The 12,872-nt window shown below is 34.7% G+C and overlaps 2 protein-coding genes across 4 annotated transcripts in view; both read left to right on the top strand.

Moving 5' to 3' along the window:
- The window catches only part of LOC107675361 (GPI inositol-deacylase-like), a 13,951-nt gene extending 9,379 nt beyond the window's left edge, over positions 1 to 4,572 (top strand). For all 3 annotated transcript variants that reach the window (XM_016469667.1, XM_016469666.1, XM_016469668.1), the window contains 5 exons: positions 145 to 280; positions 514 to 564; positions 664 to 878; positions 1,033 to 1,137; positions 2,004 to 4,572. In XM_016469667.1, the coding sequence (XP_016325153.1) occupies positions 145 to 280; positions 514 to 564; positions 664 to 878; positions 1,033 to 1,137; positions 2,004 to 2,145 (649 nt within the window). In that variant the 3' untranslated portion in view covers positions 2,146 to 4,572. The remainder of the gene's footprint in view (positions 1 to 144; positions 281 to 513; positions 565 to 663; positions 879 to 1,032; positions 1,138 to 2,003) is intronic.
- A 4,708-nt stretch (positions 4,573 to 9,280) lies between these two features.
- The window catches only part of LOC107675363 (E3 ubiquitin-protein ligase HECW2-like), a 25,540-nt gene continuing 21,948 nt past the window's right edge, over positions 9,281 to 12,872 (top strand). The window contains exon 1 of the mRNA XM_016469669.1: positions 9,281 to 9,661. The gene's annotated coding sequence lies outside the window, so the exon portion shown is untranslated. The remainder of the gene's footprint in view (positions 9,662 to 12,872) is intronic.

The following is a 12,872-nucleotide window of genomic DNA, read 5'->3' as shown; positions in this document are numbered from 1 at the left end:
TATATATATATTTATAACAACCACTCCAGTACAGTTAATAGCTGAAGTTGTTAACTTATTACCATAGAAACTAGTTAGTAACAAGTAGTTAGTAGTAATAAGTCATGTGCGTGTGTGTGTGTGAGACACTGCGTTTGTCTGCAGACCTTCAGTGTCTCGGGATTGTGGCACGCTTCGTCTTCATTCTCAGATTCTCCTGATTATCTTTTTGAGTGTGTTGGGAGGCATCACATGTGGAGCGCTGGCTCTTATGCTCTCCTCTCTTCTCCACCTCTACAGGGTGAGTGATCTGTTCATCCTTCATCAAGCCCTTTCATACCTGCTCCATATAAAGATGTGCTAGGGTTGGTAAGAGGTGATTCTAGAGAGATGTTTTTTTTTACCTTGAGGTGAATGCTTGTCTTAAGAAATTCTTACTGAGGTCTCTTAATATCAGAACATTTCTTTCTCATTTGAATGTACAGTTTTCTTTATAATGATTTTAATCTCTTGTGATTATTTGTCTTTGTCCAGGTACTTCGATTACAGATGACAGAGAGATCACTGAGCCACATGTTGAACCTGGTATAAATGTCTTATTTTACATCATTGATACATTTTTGAGATTCTAGTTGGCTCACAATACCTGTGATTTAAAAAAAAAAATTGTTTCTGTCAAACCAGGCACCCCAGAAAGTTTCACAAAAATCAGAAAATGGTTTTCGTGCCAGTGATTGTCACAGTAAGGTTAAAGAATGTAACGGCAGCCCTTTACTGTCAGAATCAGTGCTACAGGACGTCAGAGATGATCTGCAGCTCCACTTTAGTCTGTCCACACTGCTTACTTTTACCATGATGCTCAGTGTCCCTTCCCTAATCCACTGGAAGCACAATCTCAGGTAATAGTCATTTAAGATATGTTCATTTGATTTGTTTTTTTTGTTGTTGTTTTTAATTTCTCACGCAAGTTACTAAACTGCCTGAGAGTGAAGAGAAAGTACTCTACAGCCTCTAAGAGTGATTTTAATTGGCATACGTTTGTGTCTTGTTCAGATATTGGATTCATCTGGATCCTGACCCCTGCTGGCCTCACATTGTACCTCTGCTCATCAGCTCTGTACTGCTCATCAGCTGTAACACAGATAATCTTCTACGCAGGTTTGTGTGCATTTCTTACTAAATTAGTCATGTCATTTTACATCATTTCAAATAGTCATGTTCATTAATGGCACTCTTCAGAAAGCTTAATATGGCCATATCAAAGAGCTTTTAAAATGATCTCATTATTTATGATGTTGCTTAATTTTAATTTGAAATCATCACAAATATATAGAGAATATTATATTTTAAATACATACAAACTGTTGTTGAAAGTTTAGGGTGGGTAGGATTTTTATGTTTTTAAGTCTTATGCGTTTATTTAATCAGAAATACAATAAAAACGGTAATATTGTGAAATAATACAATTTAAAATAACTGTTTTCTATTTTAAAATGCCATTTACGGCTGTGATGCTGAAGCTGAATTTTCAGCATCATTAATCCAGTCTTCAGTGTCACATCATCCTTCAGAAATCATTCTGACATGCTGATTTGATGCACAAGAAACATTTCTTTTATCAATGTTGAAAACCGCTTTTGCTGCTTAATATTTTTGTTGAAACCGTGATTCTCGGGATTCTCTTTCCATTTTTGACATGCTGATTTGATGCACAAGAAACATTTCTTTTATCAATGTTGAAAACCGCTTTTGCTGCTTAATATTTTTGTTGAAACCGTGATTCTCGGGATTCTTTGATGAATAGAAAATGGAAATAGAAATATTTTGTAACATTTATAATGCCTTAACTGTATATTTTGATTAATTGAATGCATCCTTGCTAAATAAATGTATTAATTTCTTTCTTTCTAAGAAAAAGAAAATCTTACTGACCCCAAACTTTTGAGCAGTCTTGATGCCAGCTGGAAGTCTGTTGTAACAAGTTCTAACTATTCTGTGTGTCTGTATTTATACTTGTATTGCAGCAAACTGATGCTGAATCTGACGCTTCATCTACTGTTGCCGCTGTGTGTGGGCATGCTGGCTTTTTGTCCGCTGCACATTTACAGAGTCACTTATTTCCTGTCTACAGCTCTGACCCTCTTGGTCTGTTCTTGCTACTTTTGACCTCCCTGCAAACTTTAAACGTGAGTCTGCACTGAGATTGGAAAAATACCCGGGCCTTGTATAAACTCGGACCAGATTAGACCAAAACAGCCTTAGAACCCATGTGTGCATTCAGTGGGATCACATGGACTAGTGACATCAGTGGACCAGCACATCCGGAGTCATGTGACTTGTTGTTTGTCATCATTTGTAGCTTCTGTACAGGGTATTATACTTGTTAATGCTGGTATGCCTGTATTCATGAGCAATACCTCTTGTTCGTGAGGCTAGTTTCCCAGACACATATTAAGCCTCGGCCTGAACTAAACTGAAGACTGTATTTAATCAGTGTCTGAGAAACTAGTCTATACTGGTGTGTGTGTGTTGGGGGTGTCTATATGTCAGATTTAGTATTAATTATAAAGGTCAACATGAAATCATAATTGATAAGGATACACAAAATATCAATGTCAATTTGGTTTTCAGTGGGAATTAGAATTTTTTTTTTATTATTTATTTGTAAATTTTTCAGTATACGGTATTTCTCTGGTCTTATAATTTTGGGATGCCTAAATTCACTTGAAACGGTTGTTTTTCATTTTTAGTAATTAATTTTTTTATTTATGTATGTGAAATGGTATATAACATTATTATGTTTTATCCGTATCAGCTAGAATTTTAAAAATGGTGCCCTATCAATTGACCCTGTTTACTTCCTGATATTGTGTGACTCATCAGTGCATGTTATTCCAAAGATTTTTTTTAATAAATATTGAGAATTGGAGCAGAGAACACCACCTACATTTGCTCCAATCTAAATAAATATTAATTACTGGTATTTTATTTTACGTATTGATTCTGATCATTGTGGTGTGGATAGTGACTGAAAAGTTCATAGTATCATAGTGAATGCATTGTAAAACCATTGGGAACAGTTCTGTTTGCTTAAACTAATGTTATCACTTTCAAACAAGGCTTTTCCTTTATCAGTTGAGTCTGAGAAGAATTTGCCTTAGTTCTGATTGACAGTATCAACAATTTTTAATCACATTACAGCATTAGTTAACAATTTTGTAGTTTAACAAGAAAAGCTGCAGGAAAAAACGCTTTTGCAATTCATTCATTAATGTCAAATGGAAGTAAAATGGGTTACGAATGCATTTTCATGTTGACATTTAAGGGTGTTAAAGCAGCTTTAGGTGTTTGTTCAGCTTTTCTGCAATTCACATGTCTATGTGTGAGCGTGACTGGATCTCTTTGCCTATTCTATCTTCGATCTGTCATTTCTGCCTTAAGCCATTTAGCTTTGAATGCACATGTAATGCCTGTAGGTGCTGAAGTACCTCTGTGTTTGACAGATCACTTGTTCTTAACACTCTTCTGCGTTAGCTGAAGCTGTAAGGCAAGTCTGAGTAGCATAACATTCCATCTGGAGGTGTTATCTTGAGTTTCGTGAGATGCAATTGCGAAACTGGACTGACAAGCAATATGATGATTTTCTATAAATGTGCACAAAAAGACATCACAGCTACATTTATGGTTATAGTGCAGTCTTATAACCTGAGACAAATTATTAGAAACACTGCCACAGTCACAGAAGCCATGAGATTGTTGCTGTCTGCACAGCTTTTTTTTTTCTCTCCAGTTTAACTGTATCATTGAGGACGGATGTTGAGGATGTTTGTCAGTCCATCCAAGTAGTCTGATATTTAATCAGATGTCCCCCTCTCACATGGGGATGTACTTGACCAAAAACACTCATATGGCACAAAATTGTGTCTTCTGCACTGTGAATGTACCTGAATGTGTGTGTGTGTGTGTGTTTGAATCATTTTGCAGTGAGCTTTGATGTTTGTTGTGCTCTGCCTCATGCTAAATTTGAGCTGTTTTTGTGGTGAAAGTGTGAAAGGCTGCCTTTTTTCTATCAATATGATTGTGACTGATTGTTTTCATTGGTGTTCACTGTGATGTGCCACAATATTTGGAGGCCAGGATCTGATTATATGTCTCGAAACAAGAACTGCTAATTCAGGATCAGATCTGTCCTGATCATGTGACATTGAAGCCAAACGGATCCAACAACAACACTTTAACACTGCAGCAATGTTTGTATTGATGCTAGTGAGGTTTCTGCTGTGATACGTGTAATGAAGAATTTGCTCATTTTGTTTCTTAGAGACTGTTGTTATGTGGTTAATAGCTCTACTGTAGCAGTTAAATATTAATGTAAAGACCCTAGAGGGATGTGGTTTTATCGATACACTACCATTCAAAAGTTTGGGGTCAGTACGATAGACTTTTTTTCAAGAAGATTTTTACAAGAAATGAACACTAAAATATTCAGCAAGAGTGCATTAAATTGATCAAAAGTGTCAAAATTATCTACCAAATCACACATTAGAATGGTTTCTGAAGGATCATGTAACACTGAAGACTGGAGTAAAGTCTGCTGCAAATTCAGCTTTGCATCACAGAAAAAAATTCATTACAATAATTTTTTTATTTTAAATTGTAATAATATTTCACAATATTATTGTTTTTAGATCATATAAATGCAGCCTTGGTGAGCATGAGAGACTTAAAAAAAAAAATGAAACTGACCCTAAACTTATGAACATTATTGTATGCCATAACAGGTGATTGAATCAATTAAAACAAATAATAAATTGAATTGAAATTTGAATTAAGATTTGAATGTATAAATTGTTAAAATCAATTTTAAAAATGTAACCGATAATAAAAATCTAATTATAAAGCAAAAAATGTTCAGAAATTCTGAAGTATTTATGTATATATCTGCTAAATATTTTGATGTATTAACAGGTTTAGAATATTGAAGGGACCTTTAGTGAAAAATGTGATTTGAGGGAACATAAGCCAACAAGCCTGCACATTCCACAGTCTTGTTCTGTGTGGCAAACACAAATTCAGTATTTCTGTTGGTTTTAAGTGGGGTTTCAGACTGGGCTTCAAGTTAAGCCGTGACTTTCGACCTTTTTATAGAATGCAGCTCACTGCCTCATGAACCTAAATGCTGTTGTGCTTTAAAATAGTGGCAGTGACTCACTCATTACAGTGACTCGTCTGTTATATCTAATGAAGAGTCATACATCTGTATTGTAAGGAGTTGATATTACTTGTCTCATTTGAAAGCGGAGTTCATTTTTCAAATGAAAACATTAATCAGCTGTTGTAAATTGCTCACAATAAACCTTTTGAAGTATAATATAAAATGTTTACTAAGAGATATAGTTCAAGTTGATACAAGTGTGATTATAGTGCTGTTTTGCTTGGTTTGTGGTGCTTTTGTAAAGAACATATTTCACTCGTGCACTGCAGTGACTGAAACTGTAAGAGTGTAAATGAACATTTATGTAAACGCTTTTTTTTTTTTAAATACCAATATGTGATGAAGCACTGTCTATTAGCACATGTATGCTAACATATTAGCACTTCTATTGACACTCGGACTGATTTATCATCATTGGCTTGCACCTGTTTGGCCAAACAGCAGCATCACTGTGATTAGTTGTGATCAATGTTTTCTTAATACAGTGATTAGGGCAGTTCATGCTTATTCCTGGAGCATCTTTTGTTGTTATTTAATATACAGACGTGCTAGAAAGTGTCAGAGATGTTGTGCACCTGCTTTGTAATTAAATAGTTACAGTGCAGGATAACAATGTAATTGCCTATTTATCTTTTAAGCTTTGTATATGGTGAAATAACAAATTGATCATTCTCAGGTTAAATAACATGTTGTGGAGTCAGTGGCTTTTAGTGTTTATATATCTTAACATGTTATTTTACCCAAAAATATGTGCACTTTTTTGAGCACTACTGCAGTTCCAATAAAATTGTTTAATCAGAGTTGGTTCTCAAGTTTATTGAACATTTTCTGTTTGTGTGCGTGTTGTCAGTTAGGTTATTTTTTATTTATTTGTTCTGTAGATCAAAGAAGAAAAGCCTTAGCTACAAAATAAAACTTGTGTTAGACTAGAGACTGATATTAAAGGGATAAAGGGCAAAGTTAGTGTATGGCTTCAGAAGACTTGCCTATATGGTGCATGAGTTATATGGACATATTGTTTGTTTGTTTTTGTTTATTTGCTTTATTTTAAAGTGTAAATAATTTACATTATTGTGTAAATTGCTTACATAGTGTAAATTAATTATTTTCCCCTTTTTTTAAATGTATTTCTTGTCACTTAATTTTATATTTATTTATTTATGTATTTTAGCTTGACTGCTTCAAAGTATCAACGATATTCTTTTAAAGTTTGTTTTTATTTAATTTGTATTTAATTTTTTTTTTTTTTGTATTTAATTTTTGTCTTTTTGTATTATTTCTGTTTTTATTATATGATGTTGACATGATATTCTTTAAAAAAATTTCATTTTGTGTGCACTGTCCCTTTAAAAAAGAGGGCGGTATGTGTTAGTAATGCCTAGAAAATTCATAATAATAATAATAATAATAATAATAGTCACATTTAATAATATTTAGCTTTTTTCTCAGCCTAACAGATGGCTATTAGTCATTGCAGTTGACAAAACACCATTTGACTGGAGATGTTGAAGTTCTTTCATCTTCAACAGATAGAAAAGACAGATAGCTATATAATCAAAACACGGTGTCCTCTAAGATTCGATGCACTGTTAAAATTGCTTTACAGAACGGTCCTCCTCTCCATTCATAAATCATTTGGCCTATACAGCTCCTTCATAGTCAGCAGTATTTACTAGCCAGCCCAGAGGAAGGCTTTTTCAAAAAGTGGACATTTTTGCATTTTTCCCCCCTCATTTTGTATTTAATTATGAGATTCAAATATTTATTTTTGGTGACTTTTTATGCACTAATTTGTGCTGGATTATCTTGTCTGCTGGTATCTTAACAAGCATGACTTTTGATGCACTGAAAATATTTGCTACAATGTTGCCAAATTGCTTTTTTCAGTCCAAACACACAATTCACAAGTTTAAAGACCGCACTAAAAACAGAATGCATTTAAGGAACTTTAATATTATTAAAATACAAGTTCAACTCCTCTCATCATCATCATCCCCTCTCGTCTCTCTGTCAGTGCCTTTTTGCTTGTTGCTGTATTTGTCTTGACACTTATGGAATGAGAACACTGGTCAGTTCCAGTCTTCTTGAGTACGATTTGGAGAATACGTTCACAGCTTCATCCAGGTTGGCTGAAGTTTTGAAGAAGTCACTCAATTTAAATTAGCATTTGTAAGATCACTTACATAATTTCTCAGCAACTAAGCTTGTTTTAAAGGGTAAGGGTGCTTTATTTATTTGGCCTAAGTGAAATGTGAACATAAACAAACAATCCAAAATTGTTTGTTTGTTCATTTAAGATGAACTAGCCCACCTAAAAATGGTCTAGATCCGCCCCTGGTCAGAATTGACTGTGTTCTTCCTTGACCCATGCTACAGCACTCCACTGAGTTTTCTGGGCCCTTTTCAACCTCTGGGCCCTATGCAATCTGTCCCCCTTTTCTCCCCAGTAGCGACACCCCTGATAACAACCTTACACTGTTTGGGGGTCTTTTTGAACAGGTTCAATATTCTGTAACAATGACGCTGCTGCCTGCATTCCCTTCTGTCTCTCCTGCTCTTTTCTCCCCATACTCACTATCCAGCTGGATGTCGTTGGCCTCACAGATTTTGCTAACGTATTAAACCAATAATATGATTTACAGTTCAGATGCAGGTTTTCACAAAAACAAAACAAACAAAAAATCTTCTAAAATGATAAACATCACAATTCAGCCTTTAAACCATTTTAAAAAGGGATGCGTCAAACGTGTAAATTATTAATTTAAAACATTACTAATTTAATTGATTGAAAATGCAAATTCATTCTCTGCCAGCAGGAGGCGCTTTCAGAACGGCAGAAATATAGCGGTTTCCCCGGTAACGGCAGTACACAAGGAGGCGCTGAGTTCATAAATGCTACTTTATCAAGCATTACAGAAAAGATTTTAAAATGCCATCGAAACTTTTCTGAAGTCAGTTCCCTTTGAAACGTGCAGCATGCAGAGCTCATATTTATTCAATGAAATAATTACACAGACAGCCAATCAGAATCCATCCTCCTACTTTAAAGAGCTCGAGCATTTAAAGTGGCAGACGACAAAATTGCGCGCGCAGTGTTGCTAATAATATAGTTATTATAGTTATGTTTAGTTATCATCAGTGTTGGGGGTAACGCATTACAAGTAACGCGAGTTACGTAATCAGATTACTTTTTTCAAGTAACTAGTAAAGTAACATATTACTTTTTAATTTACAAGAGAATATCTGAGTTACTTTTTCAAATAAGTAATGCAAGTTACTTTTTTTTTTCCAATTTATTGATTGACAGCTCTCCTGTCCCCATGTTGAGAGAAATCAGATTTTACTGTAGTTCTAAACTAAATATGAATATGCATTAATTCATCACACTCACAAAAAAAAACACAGTAACTAAGTAACGTAATTAGTTACTTTTTTTATGGTGTAACGCAATATTGTAATGCATTACTTTTAAAAGTAACTTTCCCCAACACTGGTTATCGTTTTGTTTTGTTTTGTTTAAATGGCCCGTTAATGTGAATTGGTCAATATAGGCTACTATTGTTGAGAGATCATATTCATACTATTTACAATCGATTAACTAGGCTATATTGAAATGGTAATTAGTCTTATTACTATATGTAGACATTTTAAACATCAACTAAAAATTCTGTAAAAGTATTGTTAACCAATTAAACCTTATTATAAAGTGTTATTGAAATCTATAATGCCTGCTGAGTTATTTACAGTCTTGCGATTTTTAAGCTAGGCCTGTATAATTTGTGGATATGGTGTATTATACTTAAAACACAAATAAAATAATTATTATATATTACATCACCTCCCAGTCTCCCCTAAATAGGCCTATTAAACAAAGCAACAAATTATAAAACAAACACTTTTATATCTGCATTTAAAACCCGTATTATAATGAGGTTTGGATTGATCAGTAATGTAATGTGAAGGTCTAACCACAGAGGTTTGTGTTAGCTCTTGTGTGTGCAGGACAGGACAGATGTATTCCCGAGCAGTCGCCACCCCGCCACTCTCACACTGCCTCCAGCTCTGGAGCGCCTTATAACTGCTTTATTACCACCGCTGCATGCGCTGCGGGGAGTGACATGAAGACGGCTAACCGAACGCTGTTTTCTGGAATAATTACACCAGTCGTTGAGATCAATTAGCCTATTCAGTAGCGTACGATCAGATAGATCGCGCTGTTATCCAGGATGTTATAGCTCATCAGTCAACCTGTGCAGAAGGGAAATATCCCCTCGGTCGTGATTTCTGCTTCGGGTAAGCGACACAATTCTCGCTTCAGCGGATGAAGAGGCCCTGAACATAACGACGCCTTGCTGCCTAAGCGAATCTGAGGAAATAGCGATAAAACAGCATTATTAACGCACGTTATTCGCCTTTGCGCCGCGGATTTTGTTGGCGTTTCCATGGACACATCACGTTGATGCGCAGGTACGCGGTTATACAAACTACTGTGTTTTGATGCATGCTGTATGCAACCGATATGTTAAAAGAGACGTGTCTTACGATTCACCAGTTTTAATGCCTGATTACACCTTATGGTAGACTTCAATATCTCTCGTTTTAGCGCGGAAATATTTTTTTCTAGATGTAGCTAATAAAGGCGCATTAGCGGGGCTGACTCAGAGGTTCAGAAATGCATAGGCTTTGCGCTGATGATGGGTTATGTTAATACAGCATGCTGATTCTCTGCAGATCATGATGTGTGAATACATGACGGAGGGAATTCCCTGCGTTATCCGATAGCGCTGCGTGCGAGTCGTGAGAAAAGCCCTCGCGGCTCGGTGGAACTTGTGCGCGCGCTGGGCTTCACATGCAGATAAAAAATATATAAAATAAAATAAAAGCCTTAATGTGATGAATCTGCTGGATCGCACCTAGTGGCTCGAGAGAAGATCGAACTCATATGACGTAATACACGTTTATGGCAAGCCGTTTTAACTTAAAATATCCCCAGCGTTACTCGTCGTAATTGCATTTTTACTAGTAACAATTCAATTAGAGAGCTCTACAATTAAATTCTTACTAGTAACAATGCCAATTAGAGAGCTCTCTAATTCAGTTCTTACTAGTAAAAATGTAATTACAGAGCTCTCTAATTCAATTCTTACTAGTAAGAAATCTAGTTACAGAGCTCTACAATTGTATTCTTACTAGTAAAAACTTGTATTCATTAGATGCAAAACAGATTTGCAACTACACCCAATTCCCTTTCCAATTCCCGCCTGTGGTGAAACACTTCAAAATAAAAGCCCCATAAGCATGAATTGATAGCATTGCCATTGTGTCAGAATGACCATACGAGTGAGATGACAGTTTGCAAAGGTTTTGTTTTAATATTTAATCACTTCATTAATTCACACCTTTATATTATTATTAATATTATTAATATTGTTATTTCTTTATTTCAGACCCTTAGGTCCATATCACAAAAAAGAAAATAAAGAGTAGCCTATAGTCTTGATAATACTTTACCAGACAATTTTTTTTGTCATTTTGGTGTTTATTATGCACTGTAACATGCATGCAGAATTTGAGCTAGTACATATTATAGGCTAATTAATAGGTCAATTGTCACTTTTGACAAAAAGTGTTTTAAAATTTCTTTCTTTTTTGGGGGGTCAGACGTTAGGGGGAAAAAATTCAATTGCGACATTATTTTAGTGTATTTTTTCCGACAAGCTTAATTAGGCGATATTTTGCTGAGTGTGTTTTTGTGCTGGGACCGTGGTTTTGGCCAATAAGTGGCAGCACGACTCTGTCTTACTGAGTGATTCATTTAAAAACACAGATTAATGCAAGTACCAAACATATCTCTCGGAGATGCGCAACAGTTATTTTCCGTCTTTGTTTGGAACTATTTGTGTTGGTGAAACAAAAACAGACAATATATTAATTTTGTTCTGCCTGTGCATGTTTTTTTTTTAACTATCAAAAATGACAGTTTCCATTGACTGTTTTATATCAATCACCAAGGACCACAGTTTCAGCTAAAAATCTTTAAAGTTTACTTTAAAATGTCATTTTTGGGTGAACTATACTTCAAATTGTATTTCAAAAATTAACTCTTAAAAACTCGAGTCCAAAGGGTTTGTAACGACATGAGGGTGAGCAAATGTTGGATGAACTAACCCTTTAAGCAAACAGATCACCCAAAGAGGCTAAAAGAGCTATCATAATAAGTTAATGGTTTAGGTTTTATTCTCAGAGGTTTTATAAAACACAGGAACTATCAATTAATGGTGAAATGATTATGTTTTTATGTCCTTTTAGATATTCTGAGAGAAAACAGAGGTTACTTACAAAGCATACTTTGTAGAAATCTGTAGGTTTGTCGCCAAATGAATGATAGGGAGTTCTCTGAGCACCACAGACCTAGTATCAGTTGGCTCTTTAGTCTGTTGGGGAGTGAAATGAATCACTGTTGAATCAAATTAAAGAAATGATCACAAGAAAGCAGAACCAATCAAGCACAATTTTGATTGCATTACACAACCAATATTGTAAACTTTTTGTGATACATTTTCATTACTTAAGCTGTTAAAAACTATGCAATGCAAGTCTAAAACCTTGATTTGTTGTGAAAGCTGTCAACAGCTGCCCAACTTTCTCTGGTCAATGATTTCATGCTTGAGATTCTTGCCCATAATCCTGTAACGTTAATTAGAACTCCATGAACACCTAAAACAGAGGAAAAAAAGTGTTACATTTCAAGACTAACTGAAACTTTCAGCATAAACTTTTAGCATACGCATAACCCTTTAAGCTCAACAACTCAGTTGCAGTTATTATAAATAATAATAGACACGATAATATATCAAAGAGACAAGCTAACTTAGCTTTAACAAAAAGCTAATTGATGCTGGATTCAATATTTCGTCTGAATACTTCAAACAACTAATTATATTTAGTAATGTCAACGTTTTTTTTTACAAAAACAAGAAAGAATAATCAATGACGACTAAAAACGTTTATTTAAAACAAAATCAGGGCCGTTTTATGAATATGCATGAGGCACAATTATCATATGAGGTCGCGCTGAAAAGAGAGCTCTACAATGCAATTCTTACTAGTAAGAATCGTTATTGTAGAGCTCTACAATTACATTTTTACTAGTAAGAATGCAATTCCACAGCTCTACAGCTACATTCTTACTAGTAAGAATTACAGTTAGAGAGCTCTCTAATACAATTCTTACTAGTAACAATTAAATTAGAGAGCTCTGTAATTGAATTAGAGAGCTCTGCAATTGCATTCTTACTAGTCATAATTCAATTTGAGAGCTCTACAGTGCAATCCTTACTAGTAAAAATTACAATTAGAGAGCTCTCTATAGAGCTCTCTAATTGGAATTCTTACTAGTAAAAATTCGGAGGTAGAGCTCTGTAATTATAAATGAATGGAAGTCAATGGAGACATATGACTAGTAAAAATTGATTTGTAGAGCTCTTTAATTGGAATTGTTACTAGTAAGAATTGAATTAGAGAGCTCTATAATTGGAATTGTTGCTAGTAATAACTGAATTAGAGCGCTCTCTAATTATAATTGTTACTAGTAAGAATTGATTTAGAGAGCTCTCTAATTGGCATTGTTACTAGTAAGAATTTAATTGTAGAGCTCTCTAATTGAATTGTTACTAGT

Source organism: Sinocyclocheilus anshuiensis, unplaced genomic scaffold (assembly GCF_001515605.1).
Source record: "Sinocyclocheilus anshuiensis isolate Anshui unplaced genomic scaffold, SAMN03320099.WGS_v1.1 scaffold656, whole genome shotgun sequence".
NCBI lineage: Eukaryota > Metazoa > Chordata > Actinopteri > Cypriniformes > Cyprinidae > Sinocyclocheilus > Sinocyclocheilus anshuiensis.
Note: the sequence above shows the minus strand (reverse complement) of the source record. Positions and strands in the feature narration are given on the sequence as shown.